The 21,340-nt window shown below is 46.1% G+C and overlaps 1 protein-coding gene across 1 annotated transcript in view; it reads right to left on the reverse strand.

Annotated features, from left to right (window-relative positions):
• Window positions 1–740: 740 nt before the first annotated feature.
• CD207 (CD207 molecule) overlaps window positions 741–21,340 on the reverse strand; it is a 50,135-nt gene continuing 29,535 nt past the window's right edge. The window contains exons 3-7 of the mRNA XM_047854637.1: window positions 6,727–6,843; window positions 4,989–5,363; window positions 4,236–4,387; window positions 2,840–2,958; window positions 741–2,366 (exon numbers count right to left, since the gene is read on the reverse strand). Of these exons, the coding sequence (XP_047710593.1) occupies window positions 2,216–2,366; window positions 2,840–2,958; window positions 4,236–4,387; window positions 4,989–5,363; window positions 6,727–6,843 (914 nt within the window). The 3' untranslated portion in view covers window positions 741–2,215. The remainder of the gene's footprint in view (window positions 2,367–2,839; window positions 2,959–4,235; window positions 4,388–4,988; window positions 5,364–6,726; window positions 6,844–21,340) is intronic.

Here is a 21,340-nt window from a genome sequence, read left to right on the forward strand (position 1 = left end):
CCACCTAGGGAGGAACGCGGAGTGTGGGGCTGGGTCACATGCTACTCAACGCAGCAGCTCAGATATCAGGACGAACATGTCAGGTGGGAAAGCGAAATGTTCAAAAACACAATGGGATAGCTCCCTAGAAGCAGCTTGTATTCAATTTCTGTATCAGCTCATGCTATGACTAGAGGCCCGACATGGGGAAGAAATAAAATTCTCCCATAATTTGCTGCTTGTAATTACAAAGAGTAGGAACAACAAAATGTTTCTTAGTGAAATGTGGAAGAATTCTTTCATGCTTGCAGCAGCCACATTGGCTTGCCCATGTTCTCTGCCCTGAGATACTCCCTCAGACTTCAGCAGTCTCTGGAACTGGCCTGCAAATGCTCCTGCATGGACATGATCACTGACTGCCCATCCCTCATCCATTGCCTATTTTATTTTATTTCATTTTTTTTTTAAGTAGGCTTCACAACAAGCACAGATCCCAATGAGGGGCTTGAACTCATGACCGTAGGATCAAGATCTGAGCTGAGATCAAGAGTCAGACGCTTAACAGACTGAGCCACACAGGCACCCCCCCTTGTCATATTTTTTTAAACGTCTATTTATTTTTGAGAAAGAGAAAGAGCATGAGCAGGGGAGGGGCGTAGAGAGAAAGAGACAGACAGACAGACAGACAGAGGATCTGAAGCAGGCTCCGGCTGACAGCACAGAACCCGATGTCGGGCTTGAACTCACAAACCGTGAGATCATGACTTGAACAGAAGTTGGACACTTAACTAACGGAGCCACCCAGGTGCCCTGCCATTGCCATATTTTAAAAATCCCATTTGCCCCATGTTACTTCAAGCTTCCTCCTAATGCCCCTGCCCTAAGCCTGACCCCTTTGCACCCAAAACACCACCTGCTGGTCACAGTCATTGAAGGAAAATGTCCTGTCCTCAGGACCCTACTGAGAGCCCTAATGAGGACCGAAGGAGAGGAGGACACCCTACTGAGCCCACTCCTGTGCTCGCACCACCTCCTTCCTTCTCCTTCTCTGCTCCCCTCCTGGCAGTACAGCCCCTGCCTAGATCCCTGCCTCAGCCACTGGACCAGGGCACCGGGACCTGATACCCACAAACAGGGTCTTCGTGAAGGATGGGAAATAATGTCAACTTTACACCTTCAGGAGTAAAGCCAGGCAACAGACTGTCCACTGAGCTTCTGAGAGGAAAGACCACCAGGAGGGACATGATGCTGCAGACCTCACTCTCCTTCAGTTCAATAAAAACCAAGGGTAAGCATTGCTCATATTTGTGGCGTTTCCGGAGCTGAATCTTCTCTACCCCTTGTCATTTTGGGGCCTCCAACTATCTCCTGGGGATACCCCAGAACTCCATGTCTGGTAGAGCAGATGGCCTTGCCGGCATATTCACCTGTACAGCTGGGAACAAAACATGCTCACAGAGGTAAAACATGCTTTACCCAGGCAGCATTTGACTCTGATGAAGTTTGCAGGTGAACTCTGTCCCTAAAGGGAAGAGAGGAAATGCAGATGAAAGAGGATGTGCAGGAGGTGAAACAGGGGGGCTGGGCAGAGGACTGTAGAAGACAGAGCTGGGCCTCAGAGTTTGCCGAGCAAAGGGGAGCAAGAAGGAGCGTGGATGCTGGTCCAGCTCTAACAGAGACTCATTGCCGTGTCAGCCCCCGAGCTGAACCAGTTGCCCGCATCTCAGAGAAGAAGGGGCTTAGACCTCAGGGGATGTGGATGGAGAGCAATGGGAACAGGGCCTAGACGGGGTCTCTAAGAGCCGAGCTCTTCCCACTGAGAACACGGCCCCCTAAGCAGGCAAATGGGAATTCTGGGGGATCAATTGGAAAAGCCCTGAACATCGGTATCAGGAGAACCACTTGGGTGGTCTGAAGCAACTTTCATGTGATAAAACTGAGGCTTCTCTGAAGGGAAAGGGAACCGCAAGTTTCTGATCACCTTCCTGAGGCAATTTGAACTTCTAAATCCTCTCCGCCCTCCTCTCCTTTTCCAAGATCTCCCTTCCACTCCAGCTGCCTCTATGGGGTCAGAGAATTCCCAGCCAAAGCAGATGAACTCCAGGATGCCTCTGGGACAATTTTGAAGCCAGAAAAGTGAAGGTGCAAAGTCATCCCGGAATATGGAAGAAACAGAGGCAGGTTCTCTAGTTCAAGAAGCATCAGAGCTCAACGTGCAAGCTTGGGACCAGTCCCGTCATGGTTCTGATGGTATGTAGGGCCGTTTACAGATGAAAAGGAGCTTATTGTCACAGGAGGCATCATTCCATGACTGAAGCGAGGACATCTTTATATTGGCACAGTGTTCATTGTTCCCAAAATTATTGGGCTCACCTGGAATCCAGAACCTACCAAAGGAAAAAACAAAGAAAAACTTACATCCAATGAAGAAATGAGTGACTTCAATCCCAGCTTTGGTCCTGAGTGATAGCATCACAAGTTTTTGTACCCATGCCTGAGAGGAAGGGGGCTGGTGAGCTGTCAATCTCAAAGCCTGAAATCACTCTCCCAACTCAGAGCCAAGCCAGCCCACCACTCTCAAGGCCCTCCGCAAACCCACACTGCAAAGACTGAGACGTAGAACAGGGGATCTGCCGAGGATGGGTAGAAGGCCATGCCGCCAAACCCCAGATGGCACGGAGAGGCCATGGATTTGTCCCCAGTCCCACAGGAAATTGGTGGCAAAGGTGAGCTAGATCTCAGCTCAGTGTTCCTACCACCTGAGGACGGGGAAGAACCACAAACCCCGTAGTCACCCCGTCCTTCATGCCCTGGTCCTGGCCCAGGAAAGTCAGGCTGGGAAGGAGGCTCTGGGGCTTACCTTGCACTCTGGACCTTGTTAAATGGAGTATCGTCTACCCAGTACCAGTCCCCCTCACTCCCGGCTTTGGTCAGGCCGATCCAGTAGAAAAGTCCACCTGCCATCTTGTACAGAAACTCCTATAGGGAAGGAGAAGGAGTGAGGCACCTGCTACAATGTGCAAGTGGAACATCTGTCTCTCTGGGTGTTTTTGTTCTTGTTCTCTCTGTCCTCAGTGCCAGCCCCCACATACCACACACACTGACCTCTCTCAAGCCCCTTCCTGTCCCTGCCCAGAGTCCATCTTCCAAAGTCTTTGTCTTTTCCCCGCAACTAACAGACTCAGGTCTCAAGGTGTTGGGCCTTTCTGCTCCTCAGGAAGTAGGTTCTGGAGTACAAGAAAGACTCAGCTAAACCCCAGAGCAGGGACCCCAGGAGAAGGGCCCAGATACTAATAACTGAAATGCAGTGAGCGCTTAATATGTGCAAGGCACCATGCATTTATATGCATCTAGTCAGCTGTTCTCTGAAGCAGGTACTATTATCATATGTGCTTCATTGATCAATAGGCCCATCTAATGAAGTTAAATAACTACCCAGGCTCTGGGACCAGTTAGGAGCAGGGTTAGGGCTCTAGACCCCAGAGCACACACTCTTACCTGCTCTACTAGTCCACCTCCCAGATGAAAGGGGCTCATTCAATATTTTGCTCACTAGGTAGGAGACTAGGTAGGGTTATGTAGTGTTATTAATGTTATTCACAAACGTTTTTGTTTTCTGGGCACCTAGAAAGATTGTACCTCCCTGCCCTCTCTGAAGCTGGGACCACTGCATCATTTGCTTTAGCCAATGAAATGTGAGCAAAAGTGGGGCGCCTGGGTGGCGCAGTCGGTTAAGCATCCGACTTCAGCCAGGTCACGATCTCGCGGTCTGTGAGGTCGAGCCCCGTGTCGGGCTCTGGGCTGATGGCTCAGAGCCTGGAGCCTGTTTCCTATTCTGTGTCTCCCTCTCTCTCTGCCCCTCGCCCGTTCATGCTCTGTCTCTCTCTGTCCCAAAAATAAATAAACGTTGAAAAAAAAATTTAAAAAAAAAAAAAAAGAAATGTGAGCAAAAGTGATATCTGTGATTTCCAGGCAGATGCTTAAGAGCCAACATACGATTTGCCATGTTCTCCTTCCCTATTTCAGCAACTGTGGAACCATACACTGAGATGGAGTCTCCTTTGGCCTAGGTCCTTGAGTGACCACACAGGCAGAACCCCTTGCAGGCCCTTGTTGGACATGTAGTGCAACTGAGAAGTAATCCTTCATTGTTAGGTCACTGGTATTTGGGGATTACTGCACCATAATCTTGCCCATCCTTCCTGATATGGCTGTTAATACACCCCCTTCTTTGAGCTCATTGGAACAGAACTTACCTGTTCACTCTCCGAGGCCACTGAGGTCAGGTGTGAATCCCTGGACACACAGAACTGCTGGGCACTGTACCAGGTCTTTGGGACTTGAGAAAAGTAATAAAAGTTCCCCTTGAAGTACTTCCAGCCTTGAGAAACCATCTGCAGAATGTCATCTGGAGAACAAGGATGAAAGATGAACACTGGGGTTCCTGTTTCCTCTGGGTGCTGGCTGGGGGTGGTTCTCGAGTGGGATCCCAGAGACAGCAGCAAATGGGGCTGGGTTCTGGGGTCCTTGGGTCCTTGTGTAAGGGCTCAGGGACACTGTGTCACATGCTGAAAGTCTAGCTGAGAGTGGTAGAGTATCTGGGCTTAGATAGGGGAGAGTTAAAAATATTGATCAAGAATCGGTCCCTCCTCCTAAGAGGAAACAATTCTCTGTTGGCCATCACAAGTGGCTGAGCCCCCACACTCCAGGGATGGAACTTAATGGATTAATGGCTAGGTTTGGGCCAGGACAGAGAGACTCCCTAATGCCTTCATACTCTGTGCCTTAGTGTGAGAGCCCATGCTGGTCCCTGGTCCCTTTTCTCCTGAACAGCCCCTAAGTCCTCCAAGCCCACTGCTGAGCCCTTGTTTCTTAACTTTCCAACCATGTCTGCCCAGCTCCTCTTCCCCTTCCCTCCACACGTGCCAGCCCAATGGCCTCATGCCTGAAGCTGGCAAGGCTCCACAGGCCACTGGTCAGCTTACAACGTTCTTTTCTGAATCACTTACTTTGCTGTTTGAGCACCTTGCTGATATTCTCCAAACTGGTCTGGAGTCCCTGGACCTTTGCATTTAAAGAACTGGCTTTATCCAAATTTCTTTTTAACTCTGGAATTTGGGCATTTAAGTCATTGACCGCCTCCCAACTTCTTGTTAACATCTGTATCTGTGCATTGGCTTCCTTCACACCAGTTTCCAACTTCCAGATCTGAGAACGCACATGATCCAGGCTGGCATTCACCTTCTGGACCTGAATGCCGGTTGCCTCCACGCCTCCTCTATTCCTCTTAATCTCAGAGCCCAGAGCGCTGATGTTGTCCACACGGCCTTTCAGCAACTGAGCATTGTTCTTTACATTTGATATTGTACGCATAAACCAGGGATCTGGATTTGAGAAAGTCAAGACGTCAGGCAAAGGGACTCCCAGGGACTCAGAGTGTTGTCAGGGTGATAAAAGGAAGAGAAAGTAAGGGATAAGCTTAAGCTACCCAAAGAGCTGTTGCTTACCCTCCATTCACTCATAATGTATTCATTCAACAAACATGTGATGGGCACCTAGCACTTGCTGGGAACTCTTGCAGATGCAGGTAATGCACAGATTGATAAAACACAGACTGTCTGTTGGAGGACCTCATAGGGAGGCAGAAGCAGGGATTAGTACCCAGTCCTAAACTTGCTTTGCATATTTGAGGCACATTTGGTAAAAGGATGCCCTCAGTTACTTCCTTGTTGCATCCCTGGGGGCTCCATCACTTGATTCCCAGTTCCTCCTTCCAGAGGCCCCTACAGTGGCATCCACTAGGGCAGCACCCTTCCCACATCTACCCACAGGCCCCCTGTGGCCATGATGGGGGCCAGGCGTGCAGACTTCCAATCTGGAAGTGACTTCTCCAGAGAATATGGAAAGAGGGAATTATGAAACCATTTCTACCCTTCCCTTATCCCACCCACCATGACACTCTGCTCAGGCTACAGGCTCGGGTGGCAGATAGGAGACCAAAAACAAACCAAGAGGAAACTCTGCTCAGAGGCTCCTAGTCTGAGACCAAATATGTCCCAAAGCCTTGAAGGGAGAAGACAGATGTTGCCTCCCCCTGCTTTCTGGAGACCTGGTGGGAGGAAGAAGGCTCTGCTAGCAGAGAACATGAGGGGTTAGGCAGAGCAGAAGAAGAGGAAAGATAAGTCACACAACCAGTGAACAAGTAGGAAGTCTCCCTTGACATGACCTCAGCAGGAATGGGAAGATAAATGAAAAGAACATGAAGGGGTCCTGGTGAGAATGGTGAACCAGGAGATCTGTTGGCTCACTGGGAGACTCTCCACCTAGTCAGTCGGGGCTGAATGCAGTTAGAAGCCCTTCTTTTGTGGGATCAAAAACCATTTTGCTCACTGTTAACAGCTGCCCACAAGATTCCACACAAAAAAACACAGCTCGGGGGCGGAGTGGGGATGACATGGGATGAAGAAATGGGTGAACATTTCCTGGGGACAAAGCAGCATATCCTTGAGCCCAAGCATGCAAGTGCTGATCTCAATCCGGAAAATCTCCCCGGGGTTGGGAAGGAGAGAGCAGCAGCTCATCTTACTTGGAACAGGGGACCCAGAGACTGCCCCTGGAAAGAGGGGAAATGAGACAAATGGAAAAGCCAGAGGTGGGAAACACAACTGAACAGAGGGTCTGGATGTTGAGGTAGCCGGCTGACTGTGGAGAAAGACCAAGCTTGGATGACAGAACATGAGGACTTACAGAGAACAGCCTGCAGCAGGATGGAAGCAGCCAGGCCCAGCGTGAGGATGATGACTGCAGCCCGGACTGTGAGAGATTTCCTCAGAACCAGAGATGGACCCGTCTTGGGAGGAGGCTCTGCCAGAAGAAGAAGAGAACATGTGTTGAAGGACCTGCCAACAGCAGAACGCAGGGCACCAAGCAGATTCTGAGCGGAGGCTGGTGCTTGCCTCGGGGCCAGAGAGAGATGTTCTGTTTATCTACACTGAAGTGCACATCCGAGACCTCGCTCTCAGCAGCCTTCATCCTGCACACTTGCACCTGCAGCACAGGTACATTCAGCTGTCTGTTTCCCCAAGGGCATTTTATCCAGAAAAAATGGGAAGTGAGTCCCACAGGAGGCCATCATGTCACCCCAAAGTTCCCCATTCCTGGCTTAGACACCTTGCCTGGCCTCAGCCACAGCTCAGTCATCTCCACAAAGGCTGAGCTCTCAAGAAGAGGCCACGTGTCTTCTTCTCCCAGGGGCCTGTTGCATGGACACTTTAACCATATTGTCCCAACGCTGCTCTATTTCTCTTAGAAGACTCCGCTCATCCATCATCCATCTATGCATGCATGCATCTCACAAATGCACATGGGTTGCCTCCTAGGTACGAGGCGCTGTACGGGGACTGGGCCGCAAAGATGACTAACTCACAGTCTGTACTCCAGCAGAAGACAGACCTGAGCAAATAAATTACGATACAGTGTTATGAGCATAACAATAGAAGAATACATGCCATCCAAAGGAAGTACAAAGAATGGAATAATGGTAAAAAGCTCCAGGTAGAAGGATTAGCACACTCAAAAGTATGGGGGCATAAGACAGCATGGAGTGCCAGTTGATGGTGTTGGAGTGTAAAGACTGTGACAGGAAGGGGAAGGGCAGGGGGCTAAAGAGGCACCTGGGGTCAGATCATGAAGATCCTCTTGGGTCATATTAAGGAGCTTGAACTTTGGTTTATGGGTGACACAGAGCCAATGAAGGATTTCAGGCAGGAGAGAGACAAGGGCAGGGACACTGGAGAAAGTTCACTCTGGTGGTGGCGAGGAACATAGAAGAGGGTGTGGAAAGCCTGGAAGCAGGGAGACCAGTAAGGAGACCGCTGAAATAAAATACTTTCTGTTATCAAGTCATCTTAGATGATACAGCATCCCTTTATAAAAGTAGGGTTTGGCGATTCAAAATGTAAATGTAAGATGTGGGTTCTCCTCCCTGCTTCCTGCACTTACGAGCTTCCCAAAGTGGGGAGGCTCAATGTCATCAGACCAGGAACTGTTCTTTCATATGTGGGAGAAGCTAAGGGCAAATAGGAGCTGATCTGGGGTTCAGTGAAGGACTAAGTTCTCTCCTGGGAAGCTTCTCATGCTTTGAAGAAATCGGTCACATCAGAGAAACCTGGTACATAACACATTCTAAACAAATATTACTTGGAAGACAGGAAAGAAAGGGTGGAAGTGAGGAAAGGAGACAGGGAGGGAAGGAGAAAAGGAAGGGAGTTGGTCCAGATAATTAGATAGATGGACAGAAGGTTGACTGGCTGGCTAGCCATATAGGTGGAAGATTAGTGGATGGGAGTTGATGGCTGATCATTACTCAATTCTGAAACCTAGAGTCTGTGGATTAGGATCTGTCTTCCAGAAGCTACTGACATTATCATTCATTTATTTCCACAGCAAAGACATGAGAGAAGTATGATTTACACCTTACTTAATAATGCATGAAAATTCTGGCCACAGGACTAGAAAGCTGGCCGAGGCTTGCTGAATGTGAGCACAGCAACAGTGTGGTACCAGGGACAGGAGGTGGAAATAAGTGAGGGCGGGACAAGTAAATAGCTACCTATCCTTGCAGAGGCTTTTGCTGCTTTGATATGTGAGAGGACCCCACCCCCCTAGTCAGCCCAGTACTTACAGGCCCCTTGCTGCTCTCTCTCCAGGCTGACTAGGCCTCAGACTGGAGCTCCTCCTCTGATTGGATGAGGACTGACCCAGAGAGGACTCCTCGCCACACTCCCCAAGTGGTGGGAAAGAACCTGGGCCACAGGGTGGTGGCCTTTCACCCCATCTCATCTGCTCCCCATCCACATTCTGTCTGTAGCTTCCAGAACTGCTACCTGTTCTAACCTTTGACATTACCTAATCCCTCATTGCCTGTCTCTGAACATTTATGACTATATCCCACTCTCTCCAGGTGGCTCATTTGGTTACAGAACCTTGGTTCCACCAGTGTTCAGAAGGGATTAGAATGTTCTAGTTCTGGGATCTCATGCTTATACCCAGTCAAACCTCAGAGTTGCCTCAGCCCTTCTGCTCCTAGCCCCTGGCCCTACATTTACAACCTGTCATAGTCCAGAGCCTGGGGTGGAGAAGAAGCCAAATTACTCAAGGCTCTGGTAGAAGGGGCCTATAAGGTCTTAGTCACCTCCTGAGGCATGTGGGAGAGTCTGCCTAACCTGGAGTGTGTGGACTCTTCCTTCTCTGTCCAAAAGTTGGCTTTTCCCAAACTTCTGCTGGTTCGTAGCATCAGGTATTAATGAAACACCTATATGCCTTCTCACTAGTCCCAGGAAAGGATCCAGAGACCTCACCAAGCTGAGCCCACTGCATAAGAAGGGGCTGGGCTTGGGGGGGCATATGCTCTGAGTGGTGGGAATGGAGGCCTCACATAGATATTCTTCTGAGCCAGCATGAGGAAGCTAAGCAAGAAGCAACCAGAATCTTGGGCTGTGGACCCACCAGGGTTTCAGAGATGGTGGATGTAAAAGTCCCAGCCATGAGGAGTTTCATTTCCCACTTTGTGGGGAAGAACAGAGTCACAAGCTATTTTCCTATGGCCATGCTCATCTATCTGCAGGTACTGACTGAGCACGTCTCCCATGCATCCCTCTGGGTGCCTATCTGGCCCCTGATCTGACAGTCTTGGAGGAAAAAGACAAAGCAAGAGGCGAATACCTCAGCCATACTTTCCTGCCAGGAAAATGGGAGGCTCTCCTGGACACTCAGGAGATCCCAGCTCTTCTAAACAGAGGAGGAACTTTGGGTCAGACTTAGAGTGACCAAAAATCACTGCCGTGATGAGAGAAAGGGAAGTCCATGCTCATTTCTCTGTTTCTCCACTTGCCATGACCTTGGGGTTCTAAGACTTTCTTTGGAGAAGGATGGAGGAAGGAAACAGTTTTGCCACTTTCCCCTTTCTCTGGTTGGGATTCTCCTTCTGCTTGGAGATGGACCATGGCCATAATCAGTGGAAGTGGAGAAGAGACCTGGGTTGCTTGAAATGCCCCAGAAGAGCCAAAAGTCATCTCCAAGGATAGCAATCCCAATCCCTCCAGTCAAGGCCTGGAGGAAACCAGAGTGGACAACACACTGGGAAAGGGGATGGGGAGGCCTGGGAGGGGGGTGCAGAGAGGAGAGGGGAGAAGGGCTATGAGATGAGAATGAAGACACTGTGACAGCTGGTCAGGCTTTCCACAGCCTCCGAGGGGACTCCTGTGTATAATGTGATGTCAGGTTTGACCAGCAGACCCCAGATAACCAAGGGATTCTAGGCTGACTTCTGGGTATGTGTCCCAGCAACAGGAGACAGGGCAGAGAAACCAACACAAAAGCAGTGGTGGGAGTACCACTCATCCTCCAGTTCTCCTAGGATGCCCACTTTGCACCAGGTGCAAGAAGAAAGACAGCTAGAGATACTGTCTCCAGAAATAGTGTTCCTCTTGTGGACAAAATGTACATCTTTAATTCTGGGAAGGATTAAAGGATGAAGGACAGTTCAGGAAGCCTCTCCAGGTCTCCCTTGATGTTGGGAATGGGTTCCTCTTTTTTAGGATATTATGTAGGGGCAGGTTTCTCTGGAATGATGACAATGGGCCAGACGTCAGTGAACAGGCCATTACATCTGGTGGCATCCGGTGTGGTGTGGATATGGGTGAGTAGCCTGGTTACACAGAAGGATCACCATGTTTTGGGCTGAGGAAGCTCCTCTGAACCATCCAAATCAAAGAGCTCTTGCCTGTGACCTTAGTAGGAAAGGCAGATTCGTGTCGGGAAAGTAATAAAAGGCTCTTGGGGAAAGTATGCCTAGTTTTTTTTAAGTTTATTTATGTATTTTGACACAGAGAGAGAAAGAGAGTGTGCAAACGTGGGGGAGGGGCAGAGAGAGAGGAAGAGAGAATCCTAAGTAGGCTCTGCACAGCCAGTGTGGAGCCCAAGGCAGGACTCAGACTCACAAACTGTGAGATCCTGACCTGAGCTGAAGTCAGACACTTAGCCAACTGAGCCACCTAGGGACCCCTGCCTAGTTTCTTTTTTAAATCTTTTATTTATTTCTTATATCACTAATGCTATTTATTACAGAAAAAAATCCAGGTAAGCAAAATGAAAAAAATTACCTACCATAAAAAAATCTGTGCAATTTATTCTTTCTAACTATCTACATGTATGCATGTATGTGTGTGTGGGGGGGGTGTATCTCCATAGCTATATCTATGTGGATATATTTATATAAGTATCTAACAGGATGGCTTCTGCTTATTTTCCCCAGCATCCTTCCCATCTCCATTTCTGATAGCAAGAGTCCCCTTCCTTTGGGAAATGAGCCCTCCCTTTTTTAATCCCCACATTGCTTGGTTCATAGCATCAGCACTTTGAGTTTCTATCACACCTCATCATTCTGACACAGAGACTTCTGCCTTTTGCTTCTACTTTTAAGGACCTTTATATTACCCAGATAATCCAGGATAATTTCCCTACCTTAAAGCCAGATGATTATCAACCCTAATTCCACTTTGTCATGTAACTTTATAAACTCCCAGGTTCTGGGGATTGGAATGTAGACATCTTTGGGGCCATTATTCTGACTACCATATTAAGTTAGAGTAGCCTTAACAGAACCATTCAGAAAGCTTGGTATATACCCTTAGAGTTTGAGAGATATAGAGTCTGATACTGGACACATGAAAGAAGTCTAAGGCCTTCAGTAGATGAATGGATAAATAAACTGTGGCATACCCAGGCAACAGAATATTATTCAGTACAAAAAAGAAATGAGCTATCAAGCCATGAAAAGATGTGACGGAACCTTAAATATTATTAAGTGGAAGAAGCCAATGTGAAAAGGCTACATACTATATGGTTCCAACTAGATGACATTCTGGAAAAGGCAAACTATGGACACAGTAAAAAGATCAGTAGTTTCCAGGGATAACCGGGAGGGAGGAAGGGACAGGTGGAACATGAAAGATTTTTAGGGCAGTGAAACTATTCTGTAGGATACTGTAATAGTGAGTACCTATCAATATACATTTGTCAAGACCCATAACATGTACAAGAGTGAACCCTAATGTGAACTATGGGCTTTGAGTGATAATGGTGTGTTGGTGTAGGTTCATCAACCGTAACAAACGTACTGCTCTGGTGGGCGAGGCTGATAGTGGAGGAGGCTGGGGGAAGGCTAGGTGGGGACTGTATGAGAAATCTCTATACTTTCTGTGTAATTTTACTGTGAACATAAAACTGCTCTAAAAAATAATCTATTTAGGGGCGCCTGGGTGGCGCAGTCGGTTAAACGTCGGACTTCAGCCAGGTCACGATCTCGCGGTCCGGGAGTTCAAGCCCCGCGTCGGGCTCTGGGCTGATGGCTCAGAGCCTGGAGCCTGTTTCCGATTCTGTGTCTCCCTCTCTCTCTGCCCCTCCCCCATTCATGCTCTGTCTCTCTCTGTCCCAAAAATAAATAAACGTTGAAAAAAAAATTTTTTTTAAATAGTCTATTTAAAGTGAATGGGGAGTGGGAGGGGGGGACCTGGCTGGCTCAGTCGGTTAAGCATCTGCCTTTAGCTCAAGTCATGATCTCACAGCTCGTGAGTTTGAGCCCCTCAATGAGCTCACTGTTGTCAGCACAGAACCCGCTTTGGATCTTCCGTCCTCCTCTCTCTTTGCCCTTTCCCCACTTACACTCTCTCTCTCAAAAATAAATAAATCTTAAATAAAGTGAATGGGGACTCAGTCAGTCTCCCTAACTAGAACCTTAAACTTCCTTTGCCTCCTGCTGCTCCCTACAGATGTCCCTGATCCCCGCAGCAGCAGCTTCCATCCAGTACCCTTAGAATGAGTGTCTTCCATCATACCTCCCCTGGGAACATCCCCACAGAAATGGATGGTATTGCTCTCATTCATTCACTCAAGCATTCATTTATTCATCCAGCGAAATTTATCAAGTGCTCACTGTGTGCAAGCTCTATGCTAGATGTTAAGGATTCTGCCTTGAACAAAACAGTCATGGCTCCTGCCCTGCAGGAGAATGCAATTCTCTCTGGATAATTCTTGGCATTCACTCGTTCTTTTGCAAGAAAAATAAAGTGTATCTGTGATTACGCCTAAAGCAATAACAACAACAACAAAAACCTTGCAGTTTAAAGTGGTGTAAAATATGAGATTTTCCCAAACTACTTTTATTAAAAAACAGTACAGAGACATAGGTTCATGCTTTCGTTTCCTGAAAATAAATCTGCTTCTCCTAATATATCTCTCAACTACATGACAACTATATACTCACACTGCTGTCACCCAGAGCCCCCTTCCCTGAGTGGGGTGGGAGAGAATGAGAGCCACATGTCTAGGACCCAGTGCAGTGGTCCTCAACCCCTGGAACACATTTGTAAAAATGACAGTGCCACATCCCCCCAAATCTGACTTATTTGGTGTGGGTTAGGATTCAGACTTGAGTGACTCCTCCATGCAGTCAGGGTTAAAAACCATCAATCCAGTGGAAAAACGTGAGTTCTGGCATGGAATCCTGCTCTTCCCTACGTCGGTTGGGTGGATGATTTAGGGGAGCGTATGTCACCTGTGTAAGTTCAAGGGACGTGAAATAACTTTATATGGAAACACTTTAATGCTGCGTAACAAGAGCTGCTCCATCTAGGTGACTGGTGAGTGAAAATGTCTGGCAGCACTTGTTCAGAGTTAATGATCTTGAACCAGAAAGGGGAAAAAAGAAGCAAGTTATCTTGTGGCCAAAAGACCCAAACTTCAAGACTCCATAGCTTAACTGCTCTAGGCCTGCAAGTATATGTGCACGGGGCCTTGAAAAGAGTAACCCACCACCCTGTCAGTTGCTCACATGAAACACAAACACAGAGAATCAAGAACACGCCCTGAACCTCTCACCAAACTCATCAACAAATGTTTATTGTGTGCCTTCTGTGTGCCAGGACTGTACTAGCTCCAATAAATGGGCATGACAATGATATCTGCCTCACAGGGCTCTGATAGAGATTCAATGAGTAAATACAAACACAGGTGTATAGTAAGTACTCAATAAATGTTATTATGATCACTATTCATAATAATGATACTCCTACTGCTATACATAGAGGGGTGGAAACACTCATCTACCTAGTATCATATTGATTACATTGGACCCTTTCCTTCAGGAGTGAGATAGTAAATTGGTCCTGAGAGTGAGAATGAATATGTTTGTCCCACAACAATATTGCCAAAAAGCCCCCTAGAGGAAGGAACTCTCAATAATCAGTAAACTGAATGACCCTTCTGTGCGTAAGAGTCAGCCTCTTTGCCCAGCTGATTACTCTGTGGGCTTATGTTCAAAGTGTCATGTCTGTTGGCTACGTATGGGCTCAATAGCATGGATTTCTCCTCTCCAGTGCTGTCACCGCTGTACTCAATCTTCCAGCACAGCAGCTAACTCTGAACCTTCAAAATGGTATCTTTCCCTGGCTGGATCAGAGTGCCACCTAACAGCAGGTGGATTGCCATCATGGGGGGGGGGGGGGGGCAGTGCTTGTCGTCATTGCCAAAGAAACTCGTTTTGAATTTAGGTTTGTTCTCACTGGTTGCCATCCTTCTACCCGCAACACAATCCATAGTCATTTATTGCACATCATGGCGTCCCACACAACATAGTCCTTCCAAGGAACTCACTTTAGAGTGAAAGAAGAAAGGCGATGGGTTTGTGCCCATGAACCTCATTGGATTTGTCATGTAGTCCATCACCCAGAAATAAGTGGCCTTGTAGAACAGTGGACTTGAGTGCTGAAGAGTCAGTTCTAGTACCTCCTGGGAGACAAAGCCTTAAAACACTGGGAGCTGTTCTGTAGCATGTAGCACCTGCTTTAAAATATGGCTGTTTCTTCCCCTAAAATACATGGGCCTGGAGGATTTATACCAAGGAGTGTAAGTAGGTAGTATCTCTCACATTGACATATATATAATGACCCATCCTCAAGGGTCTTATTACATTTCTGAAACTCTGGATCTGCCGACTTAGGGTACCCAGCGGGGAAGGAGGGGGAGGGAATATTTCCACCAAAGAACACAACAATGATTCTCCTGAATTAGGAGATGAGACTGCTACCAGGCTATTTCAAACATCACATGCCACTGGAAAAACAGGTTTTTAAAAAATGATCATAGGTTTGGCAAAGTCTCAGACTAGGTTTTCCAAAAGCAGACACCGAGATGGAGTTTGGTGTACAAGACTTTTTTATAAAAGACCAACATCTATGGAAGGGGAGTAGGAGGAGATAGGGTTGGGCATAAGCTGAATTGCTGAATTGTAGTACAGGCCAACAAACCTCAATAGGCCCCATGAGGAGCTACAGCATAAATGGCCCACCAGACTTTCCTATGTTAGGTTAAAATGTCCATACCTGATTGACCCTGCCATAATCATTCGTTTGGTATAGGCCACTCAGGGAAGGACATGCATTTGGGTGAGGGTATCTCTGTAACTGAGGCTCCCTGAAGGAGTTGAAAGCTGGAGACTATCTGCTGACAGCCCCCCCCCCCCCCCACCGACTCCACAACAGTTCAGGCAACAGATTCTTCTTTGAAGGGGGATCTGGGAAGTGTATCTCCGTATCTACCACATAGGATGGTTGATCCTGACGTTCAAGAGAAGAAGGTTCACTGACACACAAATGGGATGTGTAGGTATCCTCTAAGATGGCTTCCAATGATCTCTGCCTTCTGGTATTCATGCCCTTGTGCTTGGAAGCATGACCCTCCCCCATCACCTGAGTCTTCAGATGAGACCACAGTTGCAGCCAACAGCCTGAATGCAACCTCATCAGAGACGTTGCATCAGAAGTTCCCGGCTAAGCCACACCTGGATTCCTGGCCCACAAAAAACAAACATGTCTGCTGTTAAAGCCACTGAGTCTGGGGGTAACTTGTTAGGCAGAAACAGATAACTAACACAGGAGGCAGGGAGAATTATGACTGGAATGAAAGCAATAGATACCCTGGACTATCTTCTATTTCAACCTGTAAAGTTTGGAATTCTTCTGGAACTCTTAACAAATGGGACAACCTACAGAATGAGACAGCTTAGAAACTAAGGGCTGACTCATCCCATCAAGTAAAGAAACTAGGCACTTGATGTGCTGACTGAGGGCAACAGAAGAGAGAATAAATCGTTATGGAAGGCAGTCATATGGCCTCATGAATTTAGCAGAAACAAGGGTTAAAGCCACCATACTTGTATTTCCTTCTTGCTGTGTCATGTATCTTTTTTTTTTTAATTTAGTTACATTCTTCTTTCTTTTTCCTCTCACTTTCCCTTGGATACAACTGTTCAGAATACCCAGATAAGATCATGACAAAACTAAAGAGGATGATCCATCACTCCGTGGTCCTGGACTTCAAGCTGCTTGAAATGATTCAAAAGGACAGTGGGTTGTCTACTCTTGGAAAGAAGACGTGTCTGGATAACATATAGCTGCACTAGGGCAGGTGATGGCAGCTTAAGGAAGTGTCAGTATGAGGAAAAGGGTGTACATGGGTGTTGGGCTATAGAGATACTTGTCTCTTTGTCCAGGATATCAGTGCCCTTCTAAATAAAGAGAAATCTCAAAATCAGTGGTAGACAGGACCACAATGCTGAGTCAAAAGACAAAAAGGGTTGGATATTTCTTCTTCCCAACACCCTGGCAGCTGAATCTCAGGCACATTACCCAGGCTCAGGCAATCAGATGCCACCATCTGCATGACTGAGACAATAATGCACTGCCTCAGTGCATTTTTGAAGAATCTGAGATTCTTCAAGGGACATCTTGGGAATCTTCTCGTATGTCCTCCTTTCTTTGGTCCTGTCCCATTTTCTAAGCCTTCGCATTAAGTCTGAGAACAAGTGGTTACCTTTCCAATAAATTCCTTTGACGCTTAAATTATGCAGACATGGACTTGTTTTCACCAAGAACCCTAGTTTATATACCCATGAAGGTATCTCCTTTCCTATTAAGGTAAGATTGATCCAGTTTTCCCACAGTGTGTTAAATGGAACACTAGTCCAGGAGCATGCTCAAAATGGGTTCAAAGCTTAAATCGGTTTGGCAAACTGTCCATGTTGTATGGGACTTACATGAAGGAAACTAAAAAATGTTGACTGACAGATATAAAGGAAGATTCCTGGTAACTGTGATCATATTAAGGGTTCTGAGAATTCTTGTGTTAAGAAAATCTATTTAACACTGTTTATAACAGGGTTTCCATTACCATTTTTCTTTTACACTTAATGGATGACACTTCTCACTCTGAGAAACACTGCCCTGAAGCCAAAAAAAGGAAGATTCAGAGAGAGACTGCAGTTCCCTCAGATTTCCAAGTTCCAGTTTGCTCTATGAGGTCTTGCCACTTCCCCAGTTGAATCACACAAAAAATCGTCACCCCCTTCCAAAGAGGACATGCTACCCACAAAATATCAGTACCACTCTGTTGAGTAATAGGTACCTTCCCCATTATTTCCCATATATCCTTTGACATTAATTGTTTTCTTCTCAGGTCTGCTAAAGACCTCTCTATTCTGTTTTATTAATCTTTGAATTCTTTTAATATTACCAAACTAATTGCTTTACCACACATCTTAAAATATGGCAGATCCCCCCTTTTTAACCATTTTTTAAATTAAAATTTTCTTAGCCATTCTTATTCTTCCAAATTACCTTTTGGCAAGTTACAAAAAACAAAGTCCTACTGCAATTTAATGTAAAGGTTAATTTTAGTAAATTTAGTAATTTTAGTAAAGCTGTAAAATAAGTTAGGAAGATTTGACATCCTTAAAATAGTCTTTACATCTAGATCCACGTGATGTCTATTTCCTTTATATCTGTCAGTCAACATTTTTTAGTTTCCTTCATGTAAGTCCCAACCTTTATTTTTTTAAGGGAAGAAGACAAGGTTATTATTATTTGTAGATGATATGATTTTTTTACCCATGAAATCTGAAAGAACCATCCGGAAGAGTTATTTAAATTGGTAAGATAGTTTAATAATCATATGGACAAAACAATCCACATGAATAACTTTCCTGTGTGACACAAAACAACCCATTAAAAATATGAATATACAGAGAAATTACGAGAATTCTAGATATATTTAGGAGCAGAATTAACAGGATCTGGTGATGGGTTTGGTGTAGTTTGTGGGCCCCCTTTTGCCCCCTATCACTCTCCAGAAAGAACTATGTTGGGTTATACAATCCCATTTCAATTTTAAGAGTCCAAATTTTAGGGCTAGGTACTTTTCAAAATGTTTAGCATTCTGAGCTTGGAGTTTAGGCCCTGCTGGTGAGGTCTTTGCTACTTTTTACTCATTTTGTTGTTTTCGTTCCAATCAGGTGGAGGGGTTTGGTTAGTCAGCTCCCACTGCACCATTTTCCTCAGAAATCTGCCTGTAAGCTTCTCTGTGACTATTTCCCCCCTGCTCTTTCCCGGTTGTTTGGTGAGGCAGGAGGAAAGATCTACTGGAGTTGTCCCGGGGAAACTGAAATGAAGAATGCAGATCTAGCATCATAGCGGAGGAGAATGGAAGAGGAAGCTTGCCAAAGACAAGGAAACAGACAGGCAGCCCTGAGACCACATATTCACGGTGGCCCTGTAATTCAGAGCAGCGCTGTACATTTCAAAGGCTCTCAGACCCTTTGAAAAAGGAATCTAGCATGCATGGAGGTTGGCAAGGGAAACGCCAAAGCTCTTTTTCTGGACTAACTTAAAACCTTGCAAGTTCTACCCTCAGGAAAGAATATATCAATGTAAATATTGTTATCAGGGCATTGAACTATTGAGTGACTACCAATCAGAATTATGCCTTTTAAGAATTAAAGGTTACACTTCACAGTACATAACAATCTCTGAAGTCCAGACATCCTAAAAGATTCCTTTGTTATACGAAAACAGAACAGGATTATCCCCTTTCAACAAGTCTTCCCACTGGCAGGAGAGTAAAACTGGTGCTCTTTGTGGATTTTCTCAATACACCTCTTTATCAGGACATACTTTAAATAGTCTGTTTCCCTGTATTTGCGGGGGGAGGGGGCACATGGATATTTTTCTCCTGAAGTTTCTAAGATCTTTTTCATGAACACCATGCTCAAGGTTAAACCTACTCTCAAGATTAAGTCTGTTAGTCCAGGAGAAGAGAAAAGTCCTGAGAAACTTCAGTATCGAAAAAAAAAAAAAAAAAAAAAGGTAGAAGACAATTTTAAACAAATGTAATATGCAGCAGTATGCTCAAAGATGTTTAAAACTGGCTCTCCAGTTCTAGAGGGGAAACCCTGATTTGTAATATTTGCCATTGTCATTGTGTAAATATTTCCACTGTGGCCATCAAGTAACCAACACAATGTCACCGAAAGCAGAGTTGAGAAGAGATGCACATGATAGGCTCTTGAGAGCCTGTAAGGGCCAATTCCAGCACACCACTAAGGGACAAGTAATGTTTTCCTCCTGCGGCCCAATCTATCCAATTATGTGGTTTTTCTCCAGCCTTGCACTCCAGGAAGGAGAGGAGGAAATTCAGCTGTAGGTCTGGGACAAGAGGACAGGAGTACTATTAAATGCTATCAGGGAGACCCAGAGAGGGGAAAGATATAAAGACCCAGAGAAGGAGTGAGCCCCGTTCCTTTTGGGGATCCTCCATTCTGAGTATTTACTTGTCCATTTCCAACAACAATGTGCTACTGCCTGCGTTAAGTTCTCTCTGTAAATTCCAGAATGAACTGTTCCTCTTCCCTGGCCACAAGAGGCCTGATTGTCCCCCAGGACCACAACTCCCAGATGTGGGCATGGCTCCCTTGCCTGGGTATGGCCTATAGTTACCTTCTGGGGAGTGGGTGACTTGACAAGGGAATCCCCTGGCTGCTGGGTACTTTCCCTGGAGCAAGAACCACGAGGACCACAAAGGCCTGGTGTTTCGTCACCAGAAAAATGGGTGGAGGGGGAAGGCTACATGTCTACAAAGAACAAAAACCCTTTCCATGGGTGTAGCAGCTCCAGGCACCTGGACATCCTGGAGACATTTTCCAGGTATATGGGAAGAAATTAGATGCATAATGGGATTGGCAGTCTCTTGTTTCAAAGGATTCTCATTACCCTGAAAATTAAAAATCTATCATCTTCAACAAAACCCTTCAGGATCTGGCACCTGTCTCTCTCCACATTCCCATCTCTCACCACTCCTTTTCATGGGATTTATTCACATTTGGAAACATTCCAAGCCTGTTTCTTCCTCAGGTCCTTTGAACTTGGAAATGCATTTATTTGTGTGTGTGTACATATACATTTTTTTTTTTTTGCTGAACCATTTGAAAGTAAATTGTAGCACTGAAGCATTATTTGATATTTCTACATTTACCCTGAAAACAAGGACATTCTCCTCCACAATCATAATACCATTACCACATCCAAGGAATACAATGTGGCTGCAATATCTAAACTATATATAAACATCTAAAAAAAACAAAGTCCCTTAGAGCTGGTGGGGGAAGTTCCTGACTCTAGGATCCAATTAAAGTTTGCACACTGCATTTTATTGTCATGGTCCTGTAGTTTCCTGTAACCTGGAACAGCCTCACCACCTCACCATCACTCACATACACATACATTTTTTTTAAGTTTATTTATTTTGAAAGAGAGGGGGCGGGACCAGTAGGGGAGGGGCAGAGAGAGGGAGACAGAGGATCCGAAGCAGGCTCTGTGCTGACAGCAGACAGCCTGATATGAGGCTCGAACTCATGAACCATGAGATCATGACCTCAGTCAAAATCAAGAGTCAGGGGCGCCTGGGTGGCTCAGTTGGTTAAGCGGCCGACTTCGGCTCAGGTCACGATCTCGCGGTCTATGAGTTTGAGCCCCGTGTGGGGCTCTGGGCTGACTGCTCAGAGCCTGGAGCCTGTTTCAGATTCTGTGTCTCCCTCTCTCTCTGACCCTCCCCCGTTCATGCTCTGTCTCACTCTGTCTCAAAAATAAATAAACGTTAAAAAAAATTTAAAAAAAATCGAGAGTCAGATACTTAACCAACTGAGCCACGCAGCTATCCCACACACCTCTTTTTATCATTCATGACATTGATATTTTGGAGAGTCCAGGCCAGTTGCTTGTAGATTGTCCTCAATTCTAGATTTGTCTGATTGTTTCTTCATGATTAGACTCACATTATGATTTTCTTTTTAAAACAAACTGTTAGTGCAGCTTGACCCCCCCTTGTAGGTGGGGTAGTGGGTGGTGACTGAGCTGGGGAGCCAGCAGGTGTGCACCAACCGTGGCCAAGCCTGGCCTCCAGGTGTTCCCTGTTT

This window comes from Prionailurus viverrinus, chromosome A3 (assembly GCF_022837055.1).
Source record: "Prionailurus viverrinus isolate Anna chromosome A3, UM_Priviv_1.0, whole genome shotgun sequence".
Taxonomy (NCBI): domain Eukaryota; kingdom Metazoa; phylum Chordata; class Mammalia; order Carnivora; family Felidae; genus Prionailurus; species Prionailurus viverrinus.